At 52.0% G+C, this 25,880-nt stretch overlaps 2 protein-coding genes across 4 annotated transcripts; one reads left to right on the top strand and one right to left on the bottom strand.

Moving 5' to 3' along the window:
- Window positions 1-36: 36 nt before the first annotated feature.
- traf2b (Tnf receptor-associated factor 2b) lies at window positions 37-19,978 on the bottom strand. The gene is made up of 11 exons (XM_088940395.1): window positions 19,943-19,978; window positions 13,828-14,045; window positions 12,562-12,640; window positions 11,149-11,247; window positions 7,086-7,247; window positions 6,583-6,657; window positions 5,584-5,658; window positions 3,532-3,849; window positions 3,223-3,400; window positions 2,980-3,128; window positions 37-2,881 (listed from the first exon to the last, which is right to left on the bottom strand). Exons 2-11 carry the CDS (start codon window positions 14,013-14,015, stop codon window positions 2,663-2,665), a joined length of 1,542 nt encoding a protein of 513 aa, XP_088796521.1. The 5' UTR covers window positions 14,016-14,045; window positions 19,943-19,978; the 3' UTR covers window positions 37-2,662.
- coq4 (coenzyme Q4 homolog (S. cerevisiae)) lies at window positions 18,344-25,872 on the top strand. 3 transcript variants are annotated; one of them, XM_088940396.1, is made up of 7 exons: window positions 18,344-18,386; window positions 23,663-23,833; window positions 23,919-24,015; window positions 24,343-24,445; window positions 24,547-24,676; window positions 24,843-24,936; window positions 25,028-25,872. In XM_088940396.1, exons 3-7 carry the CDS (start codon window positions 23,921-23,923, stop codon window positions 25,188-25,190), a joined length of 585 nt encoding a protein of 194 aa, XP_088796522.1. In that variant the 5' UTR covers window positions 18,344-18,386; window positions 23,663-23,833; window positions 23,919-23,920; the 3' UTR covers window positions 25,191-25,872. The 3 variants fall into 3 exon arrangements, with proteins under 3 accessions (XP_088796522.1, XP_088796524.1, XP_088796525.1); XM_088940398.1 differs by lacking the exon at window positions 18,344-18,386 and adding an exon at window positions 20,078-23,043; XM_088940399.1 differs by lacking the exon at window positions 18,344-18,386 and adding an exon at window positions 20,080-23,043 and having other exon boundaries at window positions 25,331-25,872.
- The last annotated feature ends 8 nt before the right edge of the window (window positions 25,873-25,880 follow it).

Here is a 25,880-nt window from a genome sequence, read left to right as displayed (position 1 = left end):
ACACAGGCGTTTGAGGTGAACAACTCAACACGGCACTGATGAAAACTGTTTAATGAAATAAATATACGATACACTGCCGTGAGTAGAGTCTGAACACAGAGTGTCTTCAAAGTGATCGCCACCCGACAGACCATGAAACAGATCAGTTAGTAGCACTCTAGGTATCTGGAACGCAAAGTACAATTCGATAAAATAATCTGAAAAACAGGCACTGAGACATTAATGTCCATTGCATTAAGCCTATTAAGCAAAACATATATTAAATATTAAGTATGGATCCTAATCCAAGGATTAGCTTGCATTAGATCCTTTTTTCCATTAACCCAGGTATCAGCCTTTGTAATTAACTATGACTCCTGCAGCTAGATAATCAGAGCTGTGGGTTACAGGCTCTGTGCCTCTTGGAAAGAAGAGATGACCCTTCACAGCTCCCACACCCTCTCACTGCGCCCAGATCACAGCCCTGGGGTGACAGAATGATGGATGCTGTGATCTGGCCTCTTTCTGACAACACTAAATACATAAACTCTACTAATTTCTTAATAGCCCTGCTTTTGCTGTGTTATGTAGGCAACATACACATTTTCTGTATTCAGTACATGCACAGTATGGTCACTTGCATTCTTAAAATGCCTTGGGGCAACCTTGTTGTGAAAGGCGCTATATAAAAATAAAATGAATTGAATTTTAGCTATATGTTTTTTGCTTTTTAGTTTTTAAAAAAAAATTGTTAGTTTTCTTATTATATTTTAAATAAATCAGTGCTGTTTTTGTAAATGTAGTTTTGGGGCCTCTTTATGCTACACCTGGACATCTGTGCAGTAATAGTACTGTAGTTTCCTCTCTGCTACACTGTAGCACACTGAAACTAAGTCTTACACAAGCGACCGCACCATGTTCAATAACAGACGGCTTTTGTTGTGAGTAATACTTCATATTATATCATTTTTTGGTTTCTCAACCTTGTTTCCATCTATCTTTTGTAACAGAGCTCTCCTGTCTCTCTCTGTCCTTGTTATTCCCCAGTCCTTAAAAATATCATTCATTATGTAAAATGCATACATAATGAACTCACAGATTTATTGTTATTATAATAATTATTATCATTAAAGTATTAAATATAGCTGGTCAGATGATCTCGTATGGGCCTGCCCTGCTGCGTGCTGGGAGAGAAGGAGAGAGCGAACAGCTGGAGCTGGCCGGGCCAGACCCCTCTCACTGTCTTCACGCCTCTGCCCAATGGATCCACTTCATTGGCAGCTCGCTGGCGCCCCCTACCCCCGGTATCGCGCAGACCGACCACTGTCTGCTCACAGGGTGTGATAAGTTTGATCCAGGAAACTGCTGAAATTTCCCACACATAAGTTTTTGTTAAATTGCTAATTAACGTTTTTTTTCCAGTAAGCAGAGAATTGTGTTTTTTGGTTCTATGTGGAGAATTGGACTCCCTGTCTGCCTCTCTCTTTCTCTCCGCCTCCTTGAGAAGCATGTCAAGTGCAGAATGCAGCTCAGACCCCTGCTGCACAGCTGGGCCCCACCACTTCTGGCTGTAGGCTGCTGTAAGGATGCCGAGCGCAGGTATTCGAGAAGTTCATATTAACCATCCTGACTTTTTTGCTTTGTCTTTTTGAGCTGTGTACGAGAACCTGCCGCTGGACATGCCTGCCGGAGCAGGGTCTGCCCAGAGAGCACACTGAATTCACTTCAGTGTTCGTTCTCGGGGCTCGGGTGCTGATGGAGATTTTAGTCAAGGCCACCCTGTATCCAGTGAGGCGTTGCCACGCCAACACCTGGACCAAACCAGCTGAGCTCTCCTCCTGCATGTGTGCTGTACGCCCACTGCTCAGTCAAAATTACCCTCTGTAAAGCTTCCCCAGTAAATCCCCACAATAATTGTGCACAGCCACTGTGCACAAATAATATATTTATCATTATTAGACATAATATCATCATTATTCCTAACAGGTCTCTGGCTGTGGTGAGGAGAACGAGAGGTAGGAGGAGCACTACGCGAAGCACACAGGCTCCTGGAACCCGGGACCGTCCCGCTGACAATCAGACAGGCGCTCACTGCTCTTCTCCCCCTCGCAGTGCTGGGCTGAGGCTGCCTGAGCCGAGGGGAGGAAGTGGCGGCGGGGACCGTCCCCGAGTCACTTTCCAACAGCTCAGAACCAAACACTCAGTCTCTGCTCCCACTTATTTCTCCTTACAGCAAGCGGGCGACGACTCATAACTTGTTTCTGTGTTTGAAGAAATGACAGCGTGTGACGTTTAAGGGGGGTGTACCGCATTTCTTATTTTTTCCTGTTCTCCCTCTTGCACCAAGGTCTAAATCTGTGGGGCTCCCCCTCCTGAGCCCCACTCCCTCGCTGGCGGTGCGGACCTGCCTGCCCTCAGAGGGGACCTGCGCCCCCACGTTCTCCCAGACCTGCAGAGGAGCCACATCTGCGCCAAGACTTCACGCTAAGGTTATAGTTCTATATCTAGCCAGGTAAATCCAGGTTGTTATGTCATTCTCACTATCAGCACCCTGACTCACACCGCCTGGCCTCTGTGCCAAGCTGGGTGCCAGCTCCAGCTGCACAGCCCTGCCAGCCGGGTCAGAGGTCGCGGCGCCCAGGGGAGGAGCTCTGACCGGCCGGGCGGCACCAGTGCCCGAGCCTCACAGCCCGGTCAGGTCCACGATGGCCTTGATGAAGATGGTGTCGTCCCGCAGGTAGGAGCTCTTGCCCCCCAGCTTGGACAGCGGGCAGAAGAGCGGGCAGCCGCTGGCGATGTTCATCTCGCTGACGGGCCGCTGGAAGGAGGAGGAGGTGACGTCGGGCCGGAAGGCATCGATGATGTGCTCCCGGTTGTTCTGGTCCAGCAGCATCAGGGTCACCTGGAGGGAGAGCGAGGGAGAGGAGGGGGAGAGAATGAGAGAGGGGGACAAGACCCCCGGAGAGAGGCGTACTCGGGCGCACTGGAAGAGCTGCCCACCTTCTGGCTGAAGGGCCACTTGAGCAGGGCGTCGTTCTTGCCTCTCATCACCACGAAGAACAGGGACAGGTGAGTGCCGCGCCCCGTCCCGTCGCCGTTCAGGTAGAGGCGCAGGCACATCTTGTAGCCGTACTTGCTGGAGTAGAAGGCTGGGGGGGAGAGGGCAGGGGGGCCGGTGTTAGTGCACATCCCGGCCTTGCCCGCCCAGCTGCCCCCCCTGGGATCCGGACTGTCCGCACTGACCTGGCGAGAACAAGGCAGGGGCGCGGCCAGCCACGGCGTCCTGGCGGCGGCGCGTGAAGTCGGTGATCTTCCAGATGAAGACGCCGTCGTAGGTGCAGTACTCCAGCTCGCGCAACTGCTGCTCCGTCTCGGCCAGCAGCAGCTCCTTCATGGCCACGGAGCGCTCCATCTGCCGCACCTGCGGGGGGGCACGCACAGGGGCTCTAGATCGGCATGGCCCACCAACAAGACACCGCTATCCCATGAGCACACTGGCTCTAGATCGGCGTGCGCCCACGAGCGAGCCGCCGCTATCCCATGAGCATGTACCTTGTTGGTGAGGTTCTCGATCTTCTCCTGGTCCAGCCGGTGCTGCCGGGCGAAGGCCTCCAGCTTGAGTGCGTTCCGCTCCGCCTCGCGGTTCAGCACGCACACGATGTTCTCCAGGGCGCCCAGCTTCTGCGCCAGCCCGGCCCAGGCGGCGGCCTTGGGGGGCGGCCCGTCCTCGGGGGCCCGGTACAGACCCAAGGCCATGTCCGTCTCCGGCAGCGCCGCCAGCTGCCTCAGGCCGCTCACCGCGGACAGCAGCAGGGCCAGGTGCTCCTGAGCGCTGGACTGCTCGTGCTCACTCTGCTTATCATTCTCCAGCTGCAACACAGACAGGCCACACCCGCTGTCAGTACAGCGCCCCCCAGAGCCTGGCACTGCCACAACACAAGCGTGCAGGCTCCCACAGTCCTCTAACCTCTGGCTGCATGTCACACAGCTGGCAGTTATGAACTGATCACACAAGCCTTCGTTTGAAAAACAGCAGGGAGGGTTTATTCCACCTTAAAAAATGTCTTAAATGCAGAAAACAGAAGCAAAACTCGTTTCTTCTCGTTTCTCCCCTGTTACACAGCCCTGTCTCGGCTGCAGCTGTTGAACAGGAGGACCGAGGCCTCCAGCTTCAGCCTGAGACTTAGGTCCTGCAGCTACAGGCGCAGCAGGAAGGACCTGAAGCCAGAGGCTGTGCAGAGACTCACTGTGGCTCCAGTCCCACAGGGCTGGGCTCATCGAAAGGGAAAGGGGATATCTGCTCAGCGAAAAGGTGAGCAATTCATTCAGAGGTAGCTTTTCCTGGCCATGAGTTGATACTAAGAACTGAACTGAAATCGCTCTGTTCCTCTGTGACTCTTGCTCTCAGGAACTGAATGAATCTGCAGTTTTAGTTCCCAATATTAAACCGCTCACAGCTATGCTCGTCACAGTGTTCAATCCGGGTGAAACTGATAGCACTGGGGCTGAGCTGGGGGAGGGCTTGTGTGAGGTGTCTCCCGAGAGCATCATCACCTTGATTTTAAAGAGGAATAGTGGACTATTTCTTTGCAGTCGGCTCTAGAAGGTGGCACATCTACTTGTTAACAAGGATGATTCTTGTAGCAAGGGGAGCAGTGTTCGCCTGCATCTAATCCTTTGCATTTTATCCTCAGGCACTAAATAAAATGTATTTCATGAGCTCTTGAATAATGTTAATAGGCTGAAGTCATTCTTATTGTGGTTGTGACGTGAACCAGGAACAGAGCTAGAATGCAATATTATTTCCAGTTCTTGACCTTTGGCTCAGACCAAGGGAATTCCTCTGTGCGTTTGTCTCTGCTAGTTCAGAGAAGCTCAGGCAGCCAACGCAGTGCTTTCAGCCAACAGCCCGCTGAGGGGACCGGAGAAGGGGATTGGGATTTAATATTGAGATGATTTTTCTGAGATTGTTCTTCCATTTGCTATTTAACACCCACCCTGTTAGGAATCACCAGCTGCTCATCAGACCAGTGCAGCAGGGAGAGTGAGGGACCACAGCACCAGGCCCACACGGGAGCCCCATGACAGCGTTCCAGGTTCTTTTGATTGGAAGATGGAATGGTCAGGGTCCTGGTATGGTCAATTCTAGCCCTCTCTGGGGGTATCCTGCTATAACTGCAACGTTTTCAGCCTTGCTGGGGGATCACTGACTTTCCTTCCGGGTCAGAGGTCAGTGCAGCTCCCCCATCACTGCCTCTCTAAAGGGGTGGGTCTACGGGGAGGTCAAGCACAGGTCTCCTGCAGGTCACAGGGCGACCCTGAGGTCACAGTGCTCAGACAGCAGCCATTGTGTCTCTTATCCCAGAATGAAGTCATGGGATAAATACAGGAGTATTCATTTCAGAAGAAAAAGTGAACACAGCTTCAAGTCTTTTGTTGCTTCATTGTGGATCTGTGTTCACGCCAGGATTGCCTAAACACAATCAGCTTCTCCTCTGCCTGGCAGCCCAGCTCCCATCGCTCTTCCTGCCCAGTCCCACAGCCTGGACAGGCCATCCTGTCTGTCTCATCCTTACAGGGTTGGGTCGTCCGGTCAGTACTCACCACAGCACTGCAGCCCACCATACTGAACCGGCATGCGGCTTTAAACTTCCCGCAGGATCTGATGTGGTCAGAGAACTGTGGAAGGTGCAGAGAAGCAGTTAAATAAATATGTAGATAGAGATATAATAATAATAAAGCTACAGTGTTTAACAGTCATACACAGTCAAGGTTTCATGTAACAGTAATTGGGCTAAAAAATTCCTCGCAGGCACTTAGAAAAATCCCAGAGTGCTGGGCAGGTAGGAAGGGACTCGGTTCTTATTAATATTGAACTTTTGTGTTGTTTTCCCTCCTGACTGGAAAGGGGGACTTCCAGCCTGTCCATCAGTGCCAAGCAGGACAGACGTGTGCCCTGCGGGCCTGGCGCCAGGGCAGGGGAGGGCAGAGTCAGAGGGGAGCAGGGCCCCGGGCAGAGCCGCTCTGACTGCTCGAGCCCTTGCACTGTGGGTCTGGGCCCCGGGGCCACACTGCCCCTCCCTCTTCCTTCCTGGAACGTCCCGTCTCGCCAGTCAAGGCAGGATATCCTTTTACCAGAAACGCCTCTGCAGCATCACGCTGCTGGTCACACTGATACCGCAAGTGATGAGGGAGGGACTTTCAGCTTTTGAAATAGCGCGGTTACGATAACAGAAGGGTGTCATTTCTCTGGGAGATAAACCTCCCAGCGAGTGTGATCAAGGTTAGGAGTCTGGGACACCGCGAATGGGCTGTTCTGGAGGTTGTTAAAGGTGAGGGGTGGATTCTCCCACAATTAGCTGGAAAGGAGATGCTGATAAATGACTCTGCTCAGGGTGAAGTCTGGAACAAGCTGCCCAGCCAGGTGGGTTTAAATAAAGTCAGGTTCCCGTCCTCCTCCCAGCCCTGACCTGAGTATTGAATGAAGAATCATAGGGCTTGTGATCATGACGCCGGCCCTCCCCTCCCCCAGCTCCCGAGCCTCAGTGCGGACAGGAGAGCAGGAACGCTGGAGTAGGCCGGATCAGCAGGAAAGACACTGACCTTCTCCCGCGGGATCTTCTTCTTCCCACACCCCTCGCACTGCAGCGGGAACTTCTGACAGACCTCGTCGTGAGCCTGGAGCAGGGAGAGAGACAGGCCGTCACACTCCGACTGGGAACAAGGAGCCTCCGGCTGGGCAGCAGCCCTGAGCCCCCAGGGCCCTGCCAGCTGCCCCCGATCCCCTCGCGCCCTGGGCTGCTCACTACTGCCCCCTGTCTCTCAGCCCTGCCAGCTGCCCCCGATCCCCTCGCGCCCTGGGCTGCTCACTACTGCCCCCTGTCTCTCAGCCCTGCCAGCTGCCCCCGATCCCCTCGCGCCCTGGGCTGCTCACTACTGCCCCCTGTCTCTCAGCCCTGCCAGCTGCCCCTGATCCCCTCGCGCCCTGGGCTGCTCACTACTGCCCCCTGTCTCTCAGCAACCAGAACCCCACTAGCAGACTCTGGACTCTGGACTCTCGTGCCCCTGGCTACCGCTCGCACCCGGGCGCCCCCTGCTGGCCTCACCTTGATGTTCTTGAAGCTGAAGGTGACCTTGCAGTACTTGCAGTTGAGGTTCCGCTCCTCGCACTCCCGCTCGCTGTGCCGCTCCTGCTCGCTGCGGCGGATCAGCGCCTTGCAGGCTGCGCACTGCACGCGCTCCAGCTCACACCTGCCCTCGTGACTGCTCTGTGGGGTCAGGGGCGGGGTTAGGGTCACGCAGAAGAGCTGGGAAGCACAACACTGCCGCAGCACGACAGCACTGAAGTCCCCTTTCTAAGCGGGTATTGCGCCATTCCGAAAATCTTTTGAGTAAAATAAAAACGACTGTTGTACCTAAGTGCAGAGATTTATAGTTTTTGACAAAGAAAACTTGACAGTTAAAGAGTCTGAACGTTCTCTCTGTGGGGCAACAAAGCAGCAGAACTGGATCACAACAGCAGACCCAGGCTTCTCTACAACAGGAGGTGCCTCCAGCCTCCTGAACATCAACGGTTGGGTGTTTCTTTCAATTTCTACTTTTTATTTATCTTCCTATTGGGACAAATTGTGGTGCAGGGTCATAGAGCGAGGTACTTTGTGCCTACAGTTTTGAGAAGCCCCTACCTTCTTTGACCCCATCTCTTTAAAAATTTGTAGTTTCCTCTGTGCAGGAGTTATGGAGAACTACGTGTCCCAGGATGCCTTGGGGACATGGCCTGTTCATTTCCTGTCTAAAGAGTCTCAGCTGTGAGGTATTATGCTACCTCCTTGCTGGCTTTAAAAGGCTGTGGCAAACATAAGTTTGGGTTTGAAGACCTGAGAGACAGGCTGGCTTTTGGTGATTGCTTATTTGGGACTCTAGAAAGGTCAAAGTAAGTAGTTTAGTACTCATCTTAAGGATTCTACTTGCTTATATTATTGCTCCTAAAAAGTAGGAGCTTGCTGGTGTTTTCAGATACTGTTTTTGTAGAAAACAGAGGCTGAAGTACTTTGCTGTTTTTTCTCTGGTAGTAGACTGAGTATTTTCACACTATGAAGAGGCTGGCTGTGTGTTCAGAGCTGCACTGTGCTGTCACTTCACTGTGGGGCTCCATTGGGTTGACTTTAGTCACTGTTCTTTCACAGTGCTGCTCGAGATTAAAGAAACCCATTTCCTGTGTGCTTGCCTGCGTGTGGTGTCTCTTTTCTACCTGGACACTTTCTTGAAGCTCACTATAGAGCAGCACACCTGAGCTGGGTGTGTGAAGCGGTTTCGATTCCTTTAACAGAGAGGAGGCCACTAGGGGCTTAGTTCCAGGCGATGACACTGTGATTTGCAGTTGTAAATGTCAAACAGGGTACAGGTCACTGACATGCTTTCACTGTCCTGTGGAGTCTGCATGTGTCTCAAAGCAGCAAGAGCCCTCTTGCATACACACACACAGCTGAAGCGGCAAAGCGAGATGTGGGCTCTGATCAGCATGTCTGCTCAAGCAGAAGTTAGATTAAAGACAAGCTGTAGTGACGGTTAAACCCCGCCTTGCTAACGACTGGAAACGTTCCTGCTTTGCCCACATTTGCAGAAGAGCTTGTTCATCGTGCTGAGATCTCATCAGCACCTGCTCCCACACCAGCCCTCAGCAATCTGGCAGTGGGGGCTGTTCGAACAGCTGCAGGGCTGCTGCAAGCCAGCAGGTGTCAGTCCCTCACATGCTGGTATTGTATAGGAGCCCTGCAGCTGCTAAAACTTGGAATGGACTGCAGCCCAGAGACTCGGAGTCAGAAGGGGCTTGCCTTTCCTGAGCCCACTCCGTCTGGGAGCAGCCATGAGCGAATCGCTGGCCGGGGGGATGGTGTCTGAATCTGGGGGGGGGGGGGGAAGACTCGCAGGAGTGAATGAAAGAAAGGAGAGGCAGGGCTGCTCTCTGTGCCTGTGCTCGCTGCCAGAGCCCAGCCCCTCTGCTTCAGGAGGAGGAGGAGGAGGGACAGGGAGTGGAGGAAGACGTCTGCAGTATCCACACTGTCCATCAGGCTCTCGGAAGAAGCCAGGTGCACGGACCCGGTCAGCAGGTCAGTACAGCCTCTCTGCCTCTCTCTGTCCTCCCTTGCTCTCTCCTGTACTGTCCCATCTCCACCACAAGCCTCACGCTCTTAAAATCCCCCAAGTAGATCATTAGAAACCTGCCATTACTGAAACAAAAAACTGCTTGTTTTGCAGAAAGCCCTTGTTGAACAGCTTGAAAATATCTGTGAATTTAACCCGACGGGCTTCCACCACAGGAGTGAATCAGCACTAAAAATGCTAACGCGTGTTTTTCGATGAAACTGAGTTTTCAAGAAGGTTTTAAATATTTAGCATCTCCGGCCTGAGCTCTGAGCCACATGTGCTGTAGCCACAGAGATTTATAATGATCTCTGTTGACATAACGGCTGGTTCCCATTACAGTCCATCAGCTCTGGGAGCAGCAGGAAATGGTCTTTCTCTCAAACCTAATGGGGCCCAGAGATCGTGAACACCCAGAGAACAAAACTACTGCAAACTATTCCCTTCTCCGCCCTTCAATATGTCCCCCTGTTGCCCCGAGCTCATTGCACCCCGGTGATCCCAGCTCTCCTAGCCAGCTGACTGACTTTATTTCTCGATGCGCGTGCAGCCAGTTGCAGCACAGTACAGCAGCCCTTCGCAATCTCGCACGCGGGTCCGATTCGTGTCCCGCGGGTTCGGCACGCCGAGCACACAGCTGCCTCCTGTCCTCTCTCTGCCTGGACTGTCCGTCCGCTGCTGCTTTCTCGGTATTCCCTGTGTGCTGCTCAGCTCTTGCTCCGTGACGCAGTGTTTGCCACGGCGCTCCGCATCGCCCTTTCACGGGGAGCAGCTGACAGGCCCGGCCTGGCCGGAACAGGGCTCCTGGGACAGTCGCAGATCTGACCGCTGCCAGGAGGAAGACGGACCGGAGTGCTCCGAGGGAGTTTAACATCTCCTTCCAGCAGGGGGAGGAAGGGCGCTGGCGCAACACTGTCTTCAGGAGTCACTGGATTTGGGTCTGACAGGTCAGAAGGCTCTTTCTGTCTGTATATGCACAGGATAATTACAAGGCAGTCTGCAAGCTGCAGTCTCACCCTCCGGGCCATTTTACATTCACGTCTGTGGGGTTCTGTCTCTCCTGTCCTGCCTTTCAAAAGATGCAAACAGCCCGATGTGAATCAGCTGCCAGACGCTGAACAGCTGGAGACAATGAGAGGAGCCGGCAGAACAGCCCAGCTGCGGCGGCGCTTGATATTCTAGGTACTTTCCAGCTCTGCTGTGACCTTCGCGCCCTGCGGTGGAGGGGGTGGAGGGACTTTCCACTTCCTGCCTCTACTGCAATGGCTTCTCTTTTTATCTTTACATTTGCATTCTGTCCAGTCCGAGCTGCTCTTCCTTTGTTAACCAGTAACGACAGTGCAGCACTGACCTTCAACCATGCAGGGCCTCGCTTAGCGAGACGTTTTAATAGCGACACTGCAGCACCAAAGGTGTCTGGTGTTTATAGATATATGAAGTATGAATATGAACATAACGAAATTCCCCAATGGGACAATAAACAGGAGGTTTTGCTTTAAATTGGGGGAAAAGTGGTGAATTTATGTACTTTTAAAAAGAAAAGTGGCAGCAGGAACATTCAGCCTGCTCTTTGCTTGTGACCAGGCATCGTCCTGGCCTCGTGGGAGACCGTGTGGTAACCGCACTGGAGTCTGGCCATGTCCCTTTCTTTCCTGTTTGTTCTGGGATGAACAGGATGTCGGAAGAATAGACTGTATTTGTGAGCGAGTCACTCTGTCCTGGCCTGATCTGCTACCCCTCTTGTTCTTGCCATTTCCACCCCTCCCTGCAAGATGAGTCACAACCCGTTACCTCTGATTTGTGGTGAAGGTGTCGATCGTGAGTATTTATGACAACATTGATTATTTGTGAGGCAATATTGGCTTCTAGCTTCTGTCTGCCTTATTATCTCCGAGTACAGATGACAGAGTCTGTGGACACTCTCTTGTATCTTTCTTTCTGCACTTGAAGCAGTCTGATCAGAACAGCAGGCTTTTAGAAGTGAGTCGATGCCTCACACGCACACGCACACGCACACGGCCTCACCTCGTACTCCTTGATGACCCCTTTCCAGGTGCAGCCCTCGTTGGCACAGCTGGCTGGCAGGTTCTCGATCTCCCTTCGTGCTGCGTTGTCTGGAAAAGCCTGCGAAGAGTGAAGGGGGAGAGTGACTGGGACAAGGAAAATCAAATAAAAAGGGAGAAACAATTCTAAATCTCTTGTTAATAGGGGACCCAGGCAAGTCCTGAAGACCTATAGCATCACTGATCCTACATCGTCCCGTCTCCACTCTCTGTGGCTGAACTGAGCCACTCACTGGTCAGACTCATTAAAGAGAACAAGTAAAGGTTAATTCCATCCTGAAAAGGAAAAACACATTTTAGCTTCAGGAGTGAGGGGGAGAGATGGAGAGAATCTCATCTTTAACGGTCCCATTCACTCAAGGCCATCCTCCATCGGTCCCAGTCAATCCTGATCCATCTCCAGTGTGTCTGAGCCTATCCCAGTCCTTCCCATCCATGTTGTATTCTTCTTATTTATTGTTATTGTCATCCTGTAAAGCGCTTTGAGAAGCTACCTTTAAAGGTGCTATATAAAATAGTTAATAATTATTATTATTATCCCAGTCCATCTGCATGCGCCCATCCCAGTCTTTTCTCAGTCTATTCCCTGTCTCACTCTGTTCCCAAGCACAGCTGAGCACAGCGGCTCCACAGACTCCAGGCTGTTTGAAGAAGGAGCTGTGCTGATTTGTTATTGGAGGCAGTTCTCTGTAGTGAGCGAACCTGCAGGGGACAGCGGTCTGAGTCAGGAGAAGGATCCTGATGCAGGAGCAGATGAGAGATGATCATGTTGCCACTGCGCAGGCAGGTTAGACGGCTGATCCGGTGATTGACTGCTGGCCGTGGTGATGCAGGGGCTTGAGCCGTACACAGTTCAGCCAAAGGAAATTGAACATTCACCCTAAATTCTGCAGGAAAACTCCCTCCCCGTCTTTGTCTGTCTGTGACTGTATGACAGTCACATGCTGGAGTCTGCCCCCAGAGCCAAGCGGATGGTTTTTCTTGTTTTTAAAGAATTAAACACTTCTCATCTGACTTGCAGAAACACATGAAAGAGTTTTCATTATGCATTAATCTTTCCAGAACACCACAGTGGTGTCCTCAGGACTACCAGTGTTCCATGATCGTTGTAAAGCCTGTCAGGGCAATGCTGCTGAGAGGGCGCAGTGTGGATGGGTGGGACAGGCTGCCGAGTCCTTTCATACACCGGACTTGCTCTCCAGTGCCAGGGAGTTCAGGCTTAATGTGAATCAGTATAGTCTACAACTGAGTGTTGTGTTCTTGCTGCTGAAATGTTCAGTTTTCTATCAAGCACTGTGTGGTGTACGGTGCTATTTAAGGATAAAGATTGATTAATTAGATAATACTCTAATTGACAGAGAATGACGCAACTTACAGCGTTTGTATCCAGTAAAGATTGTGGCTCTTCAAATATTCCCTCCTGCTTGCAGGCCTCACAGGGGCAGGGCCCTGAGCTGGACAGAGAGAGGGAGACCGAGTTACTGCGCCGAATCCGCAGGACCGAGAGCAGGGACTACGTCACCCGCCGTTCTCTTAAAATCTTTTTCCCATCCCATCCCACCCCTTGTTTTCCCTGGGGGCTGTCACAGAAACGATGGGATCTATGTTTTTCCTGTGGGAACCTCCCAGAGCCTAGTGCTGCTGCCAGCGGGGAGGAGGAGGAGGAGGAGGAGGAGGAGGAGGAAGGGGGGGAAATTGGAGACTTGCAGCGTGATCGTGCAGGATTGCTGCTCCAACTTGACAGCTGCAGCCGACAGACACACATGCAGATTATTTCTACAGGATTTCAGCGATTTCGCAGGGAAATGAGTCAGTGAGCCTCTGGTTGGTAATCCTAGCAATTCTCTCTACAGATTTCATCTAGACTGCAGTCTCCTCAGGGTTGGGAGAGGCTGTCTATAGCTCCAGTCTCACTGGCGCCTGACCAGGAGTAGGCATGACTGTACATCACCCCTCTCCGCCCTGGCTCTCCTGCTAACTGCAGCCACCAGCCCTGCGGCCAACGCCTGAGCCGAGCCTCTCCGTGTCGGCTGACTCGCCACTATTGGCAAAGCATCCGTCTCGCACTCTCCGCGGATTTGGACAGATCGAGAGGGCGCAGCTCCATCTAGTGGTCAAGTACTTCCCCAGCACAGGCGTGGCCCCGCCCCCCCACACACCCCCAGCGCCTACTAGGATGTCCAGTAAGCACGGAGATGATGTCGGAAGTTCTTAAGAAACTGCTGGAGCTGCGCGGTACTATTGAGACATGCAGCCCTGGTGCAGTGTGGGAATTATCTCCGTGTCCATCACAGATTTTGTTTTGTGATTTTGTATTACATTTATTAGGTTTATACTGAAAAATGAGGTTGAGGAGAGCTGGTACTCAGTATTGCTGCTGCTGTCCTCGGTGACGCAGGGGCTGGAGAGCTGCAGCTGTTCAGCTGAGTCAGTTACTGGCCTTGGTTGGCCACAATGTTCTAGCGGTAAACTGGAGGGAGAGGAGGTCTGGCAGCTCACGCAGCTTGTAAACCTTCAGCAGAACGAGGTTTTCTAGTTCTGTAGGAGCACGGTGTGTTTAGGTCTGTCTGTCGGTGAGTGGTGGTGGTACCGCGGGACGCTGCCGTGTGCCAGGCCAGGTGCCCAGCGAGTCCTGCCCTACCTGGTCAGCTCTTTGAGACAGTGGATGCAGAAGCGATGCCCGCACTGTGCCTGGAAGGGCTTCCGCAACACCTGCCTGCACGCCTGGCACAGGTACTTGGGCTCGACGGGGACGGACAGCACCGTCTGCGGGATGCCCGGCAGGTTGGAGTCCAGCGAGGAGGGCAGCGAGGAGGAGGAGCGCGCCATGTCAGCCCCTCAGTCAGACGTGTGCCCTGCCTGTTGAGGGAAACACGCACAGCAAGTAACACACTGCACGCAGGCTGAGCGGGAGGAAACGAGCCATCTCCAGCGACTGACACTCTGACTCTGCCTGAGCAGCACTCTGAGGTAGGGGCACACTGAGCACTGAGTACTCACACAGAGCGGTTAACAACTTGAGTAACTGCTTGCCTGCTAGACAGGCTGATTGCGTGAGGAGTTGACTGTGCTGTGTGGCAGCTGGTTAGTTAGCTTGCTGCTGGTGGGATTATTCTGCTCAGTCTGTCCCGAAGGTGGCTTCACTGAAGCAGACTGCTGAGGGGGCTGGCAGTGTGGCTCAGTGTCTCTGGGGTCAGTGTCCCACTCTGCCTGCCTCTCACCGGTCCCAGGCCTTCAGGAGCAAGCACTGTGTTTAGTCAGGGGCCTAAAATCACCTTCATCTGAGTTAAGATAATATTCTACTTGATTAAGAAACCGGATACATTGACAGTCCTGTAGTGCATTTTCCCTTTTCACGGGAAATGAGCTTCTGCAGAAGCTTATTTCTAAAATTCTTATTAATCATCAGTCTGGAAATAAAACTAGAACAGGAGATTCTTTTTCTCAGAAGGCTATTTTGGCCGCGGAGCTAACGCCTATAGTAAGTGCCCGAAATTCCCTTTTCTCAGCCTTTTATTTTTAACACTGAAGTTGCAAGAGACGCTTGCACACACATGTTGCACAGCAGCCAGTAAACGGATGTTCACACGAGTGTATGCACACCTCGGGTTCAGGCGCACCTTTCTCAGCGCTGTGCTATGCTCCTGCAGGTTGCATTAGGGCTCCTGGGCTTCTTAAAGATTTGTTTCTGTCAGAAGAGCCCAGTGATCTTCACAGGTGAACATTCTCACACTCGCTGAAACACGCACTCAATTGTTGATGCTTGGAAGTCACACACACGGCTGTGTGCAACTTGTCTCCTATACCACGTAGAGGTGACCAACACATAGGAGTCCACTCTCACAGCACACTCGGAACACGAAAGGGAAGGACAGGTTGGGCTCTCTGCTCTGTTTGCTGCGTAGCTCCATGATCTCAGGGCCTTCTCCTTTAATGATTTAAAGCAGTTTCATCAGCCAGGCCTAGATGCTCTGTTCCAGCTCTGCACAAGTCTCTCGGTGAAGTAGTGCCCCCTGTTTTTCAGAGTTCAAGATGTATCCATAACTGTCCATTTCCCTTGATTTCCCTAATTCATGGCAGCAAATAACTGGTTCAAATCCATCATGACGCTGAGCCAGACCCTGGCCAGAGTTTCAGAAAAATTGCACTCTTCCTGCTTTTGCAACAGAGGACAGACTGTCCCCTCCAGGAAATACGTTACTGTAAATCACAGAGGAATGCTCAGAAATGCAAATGAGTTTCCCTCTCAGGGGTTTTGGCACATTTGTTCCCCTTTTGTTCTTCAAGGGAAAATGAAAAGAACATTTTCATTTTGCAGAGATCCAGAGCCAAATCCAAGTATCAGTAACAGCTGCCCCGGCACACCTGCAGAGCATAACCACCTGGGGAAACCAGACTTGGGATTATTAAAGAGGAACAGAAACAAGAGAGGACACAAACTCAGATGGTGTTCCTCCCTTTGATTTAGTCTGATGTGACAGGGGCTTTCCCATATTGTCAAGTGTGAACATAGCAGCATGAATTATCCATGTGGCTGGTTTGTGGGCAGGCGGGAGTGAGCACTTCTGTATCTCCTTGCTAGACATAGACTTAAAAGGAATCATGTTTTGGGAAGAACGGTGAGGAGGAAGTGACTGGAGCTGAAAGGCATGTGCGGAAGGAATGTGTGTGGGGTGGTCTGGGAATCTCCCATAGACTCCCTGCTGAGCCACAGGCTGACAGGATCTGTAAAGACTCCAAGTGCAGCAATGCCCCCTTAGGGATGATGATAGCTCTCGATGAAAGAGTTCAGTAACAGTAGCAGCTCTAGCAGTCAGGCAGTAGAGAGTGACAGCTGGGTGAACTCTACGTATTCGGGGCTGGACTGTCTGTCCATGAAATGTAAAAGGCACAAAGCTCCACAGAGCCAGGTGAGATGCCGGCCCCAGTACTGCCTCCATAGCCTTTCTTTACACACAGTGAGGGCTTAAGCAGTTTAATGTCAGGTTCTGTCTCTTTGCTCAGTGTTTGCTCAGCACCACGTTGTTACCCAACATCCTCTGTGAGCTGTCCTGCCCTTGTCTTTCTCGCACAATGACATTCTCATACAGCAGCACACCTGAGACCAGCTGAGAGACAGGGGCCACAGAGCTGCCAATCCATCAGGGAGATGAGTCAAGGGCCAAGTCTCTATACTTCATTTGAGAAGCAGGCTGAGAAATCTCAGGGATAAATGGGCTTCTACATCCAGATAGGCAAGAGGGCGTCTGTGCCCTTCTCAGGTTTCTAACATGGGGCTGTGATGTTAGTCCATTGTCTCTGTCGATCCACAATGACACAGCAATAGTGTTCATTGTGGTGGGCTGTGAGCGGTCAGCTGCCAGTTTTCAGTGCGTCTCTGTGAATCACAGATCTTGTGAAGATCATGGCACACTGCTCAGCCCTGAGCCCTGGAAGAATATCAAGAAACACAAGGAACACTGGGTAGGAATTTCATATCAGCTTTCATTATCAAGAGAAAGAACAAAAAACAGAAACCGGTTTTCCTTTGCCCTCATCTTTTTCAAAGAGTTTTTTACATAATGATACAATCACTCCTCTTCCTCCTTCCTCATCGCTCAGATCAGCTCTGTGTGTAACCAGAAAGAAAGACCCAAATCATGCAGATCAGGCCATGATCTAGGGAGTTAAACTCAAGCAGAAAACACATCGCCACATCCTCCAACAGCCATTAGCAAACAAGCTTCAGCCTGGTTTCTCTCCTCATGTTTATGAACAAATGTTTACCCAACAGCACTAAAGAAAACCTTTCCATTACAGCACAGGTAGTATTTAGAGAACAAACACAGCAGCTCATGAAAACAACATCACGTCTTGTCTCGGCGGTGGGCAGTGCGCACTCGTGCACTCATCATCACTCTGCCCTGTGCCTGCGCACTGTCCTCCTGACTTCACCAGTTTCCACACCCGTGGGCATGAAAGGAGCCTCTAATTTTATATTTGAAAGCAAGTGTTTTTCCATTCGTGGAAAAAAGAAAACCCTGAATCAGACATTGAAACTCTTACAGTACTTGTGGAGAGGAGAGGTTCTGAGAAGGGAGATGGAGAGGGTTTGCACAGTGACTATTATCTATTTCAGAAGTTTTGGAAGGAAGAGAAACTTGGACAAACAGGGAAATTACAGAGTACAAAAAAGGAACACATGACTCTAATCTCACTTCTCTGACCGTAAATAGAAAGATTAATCATGCAAGCATTCATTTGTCTCCTGGGGTGCATTATACCCCATTTTTATCTTTTACACCAAATATAGAAATTAATGTGGATAAACATAACTCATACACGAATATCTTCATCTGGTCCCCTCTCTGTTCTACAGCTGTTCTTGAATCTGTTTGAGAGTCACGCGAACGAACGTATTTGGTTGGAACCAGGGGCTTCATCCTCACCGCCACCCATTGCTCTGCCAGCAGAGTCTGTTCGCCCTCCCCTTCGCCCAGGCCCTGCAGGAGTCTCGCGTTCCTCAACCCGAGGAGCTGGGAGATTCGGCTAAATGGCTCCAATTAAGTCAACGATCAGTGAGCCGAGATCATGAGGAGTGTTGCTGGAAGGCACAAGGAACTGCAGGCGCAGACCAGCACTCAGTGCGCTCTGAGCTGCCTCAGCACCCTGGAGCGCAGGGAGAAAGAGTGCTGTCAGCACCCCGCCTCCAAAACAATCATGAGGCCCACAAAAGCAAAGAGTGCAGAAAATGTCACCAGTGACCAAAACACTCCGCTGTTGTTACTGGCAACCTGCAGCTTCCGCGTCTGAGCTCAGCGGCTCTCCGCCTCGGGCTCACAAGGGGACGCGCAGCTGTGCTGCCGGGGCAGTCTGACCCCGGCCTGGGAGGGACTGGCTTCAGGGCGCCAACCTGCATCGACCCACAGTCATACGCGCTTTTTCAGAGACCCCCACGCACTGAGCTCTACCTCAGCTCTGAAACGTGAATGCATACTTGTGAAATCAAGGTAAACGGGATACAGACGTGTGAAGAACCCTTGGGAAACAGAACTATGATTTCTGCGATCCAATCGATTTTGATCCCCAACAATACGGTGTCGCAGTTAAACACTTCGGCCAGCTGGTGGCGACATGGGCTTGCTCAGCCTCAGCCAATCGCGAACGAGCTCTTAGCGGAAGTGCGCAGAAAGCAGGTAACGTTTTTGCCGAGAACGCAAGGTGAGGAAAAACGTAAAAACATTTCGTGCTGAGTGAAAATGTCGTTGTTTTTCCAGGTTTCTGGTGTAAGCATTATTGCGTTATAAAATGTTTCTATGGCACAGCCAGGTTTTCGCCAAGTTAATTAATTTGCGGTTTAAGCAGAGCGAGTCTCCTGCAGAATTCAGGGAAGAGGTCAGCCCGGGTGCAGAATTTAGACGGGTCTTTTAAAAGGCAGACTAGGCTGAGCTGTCGCCTGACGCTAGTGTCGCTTGTCCTCGTGAGCTTGATCAGCCAGGCATCATTACCGTCATATAGTTGGTAATATAGTAATATTGTAATATAGTTTGTTAAGGGAAGATCTGTGTTCGGGTTTGGTACTGGCAGCTTGTGGGGCCTGGAGCAGCTGTCACTGGCTCGGACTGGAAATAAATGCAATTCCCAGTGTTCCGTATATCCTGGTGTATCTGGTGCAGAGTGCTGCGATCTGTTCGGTGTGTTCAACAGCATTGCACTTTGCTTTAATAGGCAGAGAGCAGATATGTGTCTTTACTGGATATGAATTTGGGAAAACGTACGCATTCCTCTCTGGACAAACGGTGTTTTTTATTATCCATAATTGTAAATAGTGTGTGGTGTATATCACTACGACATGTACGTCTCCACTCTGTTGAAAAGAATATTTTCGTAACGTCTCGTCGAAAGGCTGTGAAAGTGATCTATACCGTATGTATGTATTTATCAGCAGGTAAACTGCAAAATGAAACGCGAGCTAGAGTGGATGTGAGATCAGAGTCACAAGAGACGTGTGACAATAAGCACTTTAAACGCGGAACAGTTGATGAAGGAAGACCTCGCCTGTTTTTGTCTCTAATAAGCGGAAAAAAACGTGGAGACTCTAATTCACATCTGAATCTTTCAGTGCAGTGCTACTAACGAGTCTCAACCCGCTGTGTCTCGGCTGTTGCTTGTCTTCTTAACATTCCTCCAATGAAATTAAGTGAAAACAACTCTTCTGCAGTTTTTACACTTGGTTACACAAGATTGCACCAATCAGCAGCTTACACCCCAGCACTGAGTTTGTGCTTATTCAGACTTTGTTAAGCAAATGGCTACGCTTGCATGTCACTTCCGAAATACGAGTCCTAAAACGTCCGACATTCGCACAAAACAAAAGTGAAGAAATAAGACTAAAACCCGCGAGGGCTTTGGCAGATATTGCAGCGAAAGGGCTCGATTAGACGCCCGGCAGTTCCACGCGAGAACTCGGTGACACGGTGTCGAGGAAATGACAGCTGCAGCGAGGTCTGCGCCCTCACACTGAGCTGAACCAGCACCACCTCTCGCCCCGCGTCCTGCCGCGGCGCTGCGCTCGGCGGGCGTGCTGAGATTCGTCCCTCTTTCCCGGGAGACAGGCCGAGGCCGGCGCGGAGAGAGACTGCTCAACACCCGAGCTGCCCTGCAGCTGTCGCGCCCGCTTCGACTGCGCAATAAAGGAACTGCCGCCCCGCCGGCGCCCGGTTCGACTGCGGTGATGTCACACCGCTGGATGGAGACAGAAGCGGAGCTGTACTTACCACAGTCTGTCTTGCCGAGTCTATAACTCTTTATACAGCCTGGTCACTATATTTTCGTTTGCCCCGCCTCTTTGTGTGGGGGCGGGTGGAAGCTCTGCGTTGGAAACCTGTCGTGAAACTAACAACCCAGGATGTATATAGGAGCTGTTCAACTCAACGCGTCGCTTCTCCCTTCCTCGCCTGGGCTACGATTTGCCGAACTGTATTGCTCGGTTACCAAACTCTTGGTTAATGCCCCACCGTCTGACATAACACTGAAAAGAACTGCTATATTCATAAAACAATAGTTTGACGCTCGTAAGCACGCGTGTTCGTTGAAAGACGTTGGAAGGAGGTTCGAGGTCTCTCAGGACGCCCTGTGGTAATTTGATTGGCAGGTCTATAACAAGGTAAGAGAAGGACACGGGCCGTGACAGTGGACGGATGTCTCGCGCCGCCTCTCTTCTGCCTCCCCGGTGACCAAGGACACTCCCCGCTGTCTGTTAACTGAAGTCGGGGTTCAACGCTCTGTTTTGGGGAGTAAAGCGCCCGAATGTAGCCTCAGTGATGGACGTGATACAGCTGATGTAGCCGAACCCGCAAACCTGCCCCCACGGAAAGAAAACACGAGACTTCTCCACCAAGCCGTGCGCGCCCGTGCAGATAAGCCTGATCAGTTCTCTTGAGACGGGGGGTGTTAGTTAAAAGATGGAAACGATATTTTTATCCAGGTGAAATATATTATTAAGTAGCATGACGTTGTTTTTTTTAAAAAAACACCCCGGAAACTTTGTGTCTGTTTTCCAAAAACGTCCCGGGAACTTGTGTGCGGTTATTCTCTAACGAATTTAACCGCTAGCCGAGGCGCGCAGAACTGAATTTGAGAAATCAAGGACATCGACTATTTCTGCCTTTTATCAACCCTAAAACAAGAGGGCAAACGAATAATAATTAGAAAAAAGATCTTCAATCACAATTATATTTATTACTGAGGACTGAACGGTGTCCTCTGTTTTTAGCTACAAAATACTTTCTGTAATAAATCGCTTCTTAGCTTTCCAAGAGATCCCGAAGCGCTTTACAACGGGGTCTTCGAAACCCGTGGAGCAGGTGAACTGAGCTGTGACATGCGGTACGACATCCCGAGAAATTGGGACACCTGAATGGGGCTTCATTTTCCCGCCCTTGACAGTCTCGCCTGTCCGGAGTGAAGAGTGATGGAGATACGTTAGATATTCAGCCTTACTCCCTTATTAGTCAGCCTACAGGATTTCAGGGGGCTGTTCAGTGTTTCGAATTAGGAATTAGGAAACAATTAAGAAACAGTAATAAAAAATTAGGAACAGTAATAGATGAACATTTACACTTTGCAGAAAAGACCGATTGCATTTTTAAGCGGGCTAGTCGGCATGTATTTATGTGTATCAGGACGACGAAAGGGTTGGAGACCGGGTCTACTGAATGCTGGTAGAAAGAACCTCCTGAGTGTTAAGAGTCAAGGGAAATTGGCCAGAATTGTTAATAATGCTAGTAAAATAATTAGTCAACCAAAGAAACTGCTTAAAGCGCTTATCGCACTGCAGTTCAAAGGAAAGTTCAGCTCGTCACTGATGACTCTCCCGCTCTCTTCACCCCCATTTTCAACTGCTGCCTTCAGAGAGGCGGTGTAGAAAGCTGCCAGACGCAGCTGGAGCTGTAGGAGTCTGCGTGGCGGTGTCATAAGGGCCGAGCGAGGTGTGTGTATGTGTATCGCTGCAGGTCTATGACTAGTTTGTGTTTCGTGTGTATTTATTTTGTGTTGATGTTTTTTGTAGTTTTGTGTGGTGATGCCAAAGACAAATTCCCACTCTTTTGGATGGAAAATAAAGTTCTATCTTATATCTTACCTTAAGATGCCGGTGAGCCCTCCACACCTTGGTTAGAATATCCTCGCACTACACAGCAGGGGTTCCCCTTCACGACAACCAGAGGGCGCCAGCCCGCCTCAGTGAGCTTCGGAGTCACAGGGTGATATACCTGCTGGCTACAATAATCTATATTCTTATATATTTATTATTCTATACATCATTTCATATTTTGAACACCTGCCTGTGTTTCTGGGCTTCGTCAGTTTTTATGCAAATGTACCGTTTACACGGGCTGTTGCCTGATATTTTCGTGTCCCGGTTCACACTGGGGGGCTGGCACTGTGCGCAGTGCGGTGCGGGTTTTCTGTGCGGGCTCCGCTGACGTTTTCAAATGAGCTTCGTACGCAAAAAAGGAGGTTAACGAATTTCCCCAGAAACCCGCTGGTGTTGATTACCTTTGAACAGTATTGGCGGGTCACACTTAGTTTCAAATACGAAGCCGCTTACTGTGTCGGGCATTTTTGTGCGTGTAATTCCTGGAGGGAAAAAAAAGCGCAACATAGGTGTTTTTTTGTTGTCTTAAATGATTCATTATAACTGGTCGCAGAGAGGGTTACAGTTCGCTCCGAGGCTATCGGGGGAGAAAGATACGCTGTTTACATCTCGGTACCCAGGGAGATAAATGTGTTTTTGTCCGTTTCTCACCCCACGAAACTGATGAAAACCGGGTAAACTGCTTAATTTAGTGTTGAAATTAGCCAGTAGAAACAGAATGTACACAGTTCCGTGTGTTTAAACAACGCGTTGGTGAAAGAACAAACATTGTTTAAGGTGTGTTGAATGCTCTTATCCATTCACCATCGCCTGTTGGGACATTGGCGTTATTTCAGGGAAATGTCATTTCGGAATTTACTGGGATTATATTGCGTAAAAGTTGTGAAAGTGAAAATTGCGTAAAAAATGTTGCAATCCGAGCCAACAGGGTCTGAAATTGTCTTATCACGAATATTTTGAAACGAGCGTCAGAAACTCTAAAAGGGTACTCATAAAGTCTGTTTGTATCTCACGGGCTTCCGTACGCGTTGCCCTTCGACGTCAAGCGCTTGCGGGCGCTCTAGGGGGCCTGTTGGCGTGTCTGTGTGTTTTTGCGAAGCAGCGCCGGGAGTCGCAGCTGGAGCTTGCTCGGGTCTCCCTGGACAGACGGAGCCACGATGCTGGCGGCGCCGCGGAAGGCTGTGTTCGCCCCGGTTCGCTCGGCACCGGCTCTTAGCGCAGGTACGCAGTGGCACATGTGCGTCATTCGCGGGGAGAGTGGCGCCGCGCAGCCCGCAGGGTAACCGATCAGCTGCAGCTCCCCGGCTGTCTCTCCGGCCCGTGACCGGAGCCGTACCTAATCGACAGGAGCTGGGTGCTGGCAGCTCTAAAAGCACGGAGCCGGAGAGCTGGCAGCTGACTGAGAAAGTGCTCTGAGTACCGGACCCATTTATCACTGCCCCTGCCTCTAAAAACTCGCCTGTCCCGATTTTTCCTCATCTCCTCGACAAACGGGGACTAAAAGTGAGATTTCATGTAGCAGGGACGTTGTGCTGCACTGAGCACAGGCTCCCCTGCACGTTGGTATATTTAAGCTGGCACTCGGCCCCGAGGAGTAATGTTGACCCCACTGCCCCTGGGGGGGGGCGACAGCGCTACGATGTGACCGCTCGTCTGTCCGTCCCGAGGTGCACACCCGCAGCGTCTGTGGTCATTAGCCGCAGCCTGTGTGTCTAAACGCTGACCGTGTACGTGTCTCTCCCGAACCTCGCCCAGCCTTCCATCCCAGTCGCACGTGATTCTTGCTGGTATTGATATGTTTGCTGTTGGGCTGATGAAAGGCACTATATTGTCTTGTCAGCATGGAGGTGTGAGCGAAGGCAGCACTCGGAACTGGGGGGTGTGGCGCCCCCTGGTGGAGAACAACAGTACCACCACCTGTACCAGAGCCACATCCCCACCAACCCCCTGCAGAAGGCGCTACTGGCTGTGGGCTCAGGCATCGCCGCGCTGCGGGACCCCTACCGGCACGGTGAGACCCCCTGCCTCTCCTTTCTCTCCCCTCATTCCAAGCGCTCACGTTTCACCTCCTCCTCCCTGGCCTGTCTGTCGCGCAGACATGGTGGCGGTGCTGGGCGAGACGACCGGGCAGCTGGCTCTGCGCCGGCTGAGGGACGAGATGCGGAGAGACCCGGAGGGCTGCAGCATCCTGCAGTACGTCCACATGGAGCGTGTGCGTCCCTGTGTCCCCGCGCGGTGTGTGTGTGTCTGTGAGTGCGTCTGTGCATCAGTGTGTGTTTGTCAGTGTGTGTCGCTGTGCGGGGGGTGTGTGTGTCTGTGAGTGCGTCTGTGCATCAGTGTGTGTTTGTCAGTGTGTGTCGCTGTGCGGAGTGTGTGGGGGTGTGTGTGTCAGTGTGTCGTTGTGCAGGGGCTATGTGTCAGTGTGTTGCTGTGTGGGGTGTGTGTGTCAGTGTGTTGCTGTGTGGGGGGTGTGTGTGTTGCTGTGCAGTGCTGACCTCTGCCCTGTCTCCTCGGTGTCAGGGAGCGCCCCCGGATCCGCCTGTCCACTCTGGACCTGTGTGTGCTGGGCTCGCTGCCGGAGGGCTCCCTGGGGCGAGAGTACCTGCGCTTTCTTCAGAGGAATGTGAGCTGGGAGCGGGGGGGAGGGGCGCGGGGAGTGGTGTGTTTTCTTGACAATCGCCTTGTCCTGGAATCGGCCAGTCAAGCGCCCCTCCCCCCTCTCAGAAGGTGACCCCGGACTCCCGGGCGGAGGTGAAGTTTGTGGACGACGAGGAGCTGGCCTACGTCATGCTGCGCTACCGTGAGGTCCACGACCTCATGCACACGCTGCTGGGCATGCCCACCAACATGCTGGGTGAGTGTGTGACTGGCGTCGGGCGCCTGGACAGAGTTTGCCTGTCTGTTAGCTTGGTTGTGTTCATTCACGTTGTTGGGGCCAGTGGGCAGATACTGTAACTCACACAGATTTAAGAGGGGCCTGTGGCCAGCAGGGGGCGATACTGATGGCCTTCTCTCTCCAGGGGAGGTGGCGGTGAAGTGGTTCGAAGCTGCCCAGACCGGCCTGCCCATGTGCATCCTGGGAGCAGCCCTTGGGCCTCTGCGCCTCTCTGCAAGGTGAGCGCCGCCCCGGTGCGGGGTTCGAGCGACGGCGCCGCCCGCGGTCCTGGCCAGCCGGAGATGACCGACTGGCCTGCTGTCTCCCCAGGCGGCTGCAGCTCCTGGCCGGCACGCTGGCCCCCTGGGCACTGCGCAGTGGCCGAGGCGCCCGCTGCGTGCTGACCGTCTTCTACGAGCAGCGCTGGGCGCAGAGCCTGGCGGAGCTGCGGGAGGAGCTGGGCATCGAGCCGCCGCCGCCTCTCGCCATCTGAGGCGACGGCAGCGGCCTCACAGCGGCAGTCCCACTCCTGCCGAACCAGGGAGGTCCACTCCGGGTCTTCTCCGCTCCAGAGTGGCGATACGATTCTACAGATGAGGCATCAAGCGTGTAAGTGTTGACTGTTGTTACCAGAAACTGCAGCTGAAACAACCGAAATGGATCCGAGTGCCTGACGAGGGAGTCTTCTCGCCATGCCTGCAGTCAGGGAAGCACAGCCCAAGGCTGCCTCAAACACCTGGCCCGGACACCGCTGGATTGGACTGCAGGGAGCCCTGTTGGAGTCAGTAGCAAGTATGTCTGTGGAAGCTCCTGGACTGAGCGTGTGGTTTTGGGGTGATCTTCTGAATTAAAAGCGAGCTGAACTGGAGCCGAGGACACAGGAATTGAAATGAACCCCTCAGTGCAACCCTGTACCTCTGACTTCCCCCGCGGCTGGGAGACCCCCTGCAGATCCTCCGGGTGGGACAGGTGCCATGAGGGGTGGGGTCAGAGGTCAGATACGGGACTCTTAACCTGTGTAACCCCTCATGGCACAGTCCAGGTTTTGGGATGGTTCATAAGGGACTGTCTGCTAACCACCGTGTGTGTGTGTGTGTGTGTGTGTGTGTGTGTGGGGGGGGGGGGGGATTTAGAAACTGCAGCGGGACACTTCATTAAACTTCAATAAAACTTCACAATGTTC

Source organism: Atractosteus spatula, chromosome 23 (genome assembly GCF_055471065.1).
Source record: "Atractosteus spatula isolate fAtrSpa1 chromosome 23, fAtrSpa1.hap1, whole genome shotgun sequence".
NCBI classification, from domain to species: Eukaryota; Metazoa; Chordata; class Actinopteri; order Semionotiformes; family Lepisosteidae; genus Atractosteus; species Atractosteus spatula.
This window is presented reverse-complemented; position numbering and strand designations above follow the sequence as displayed.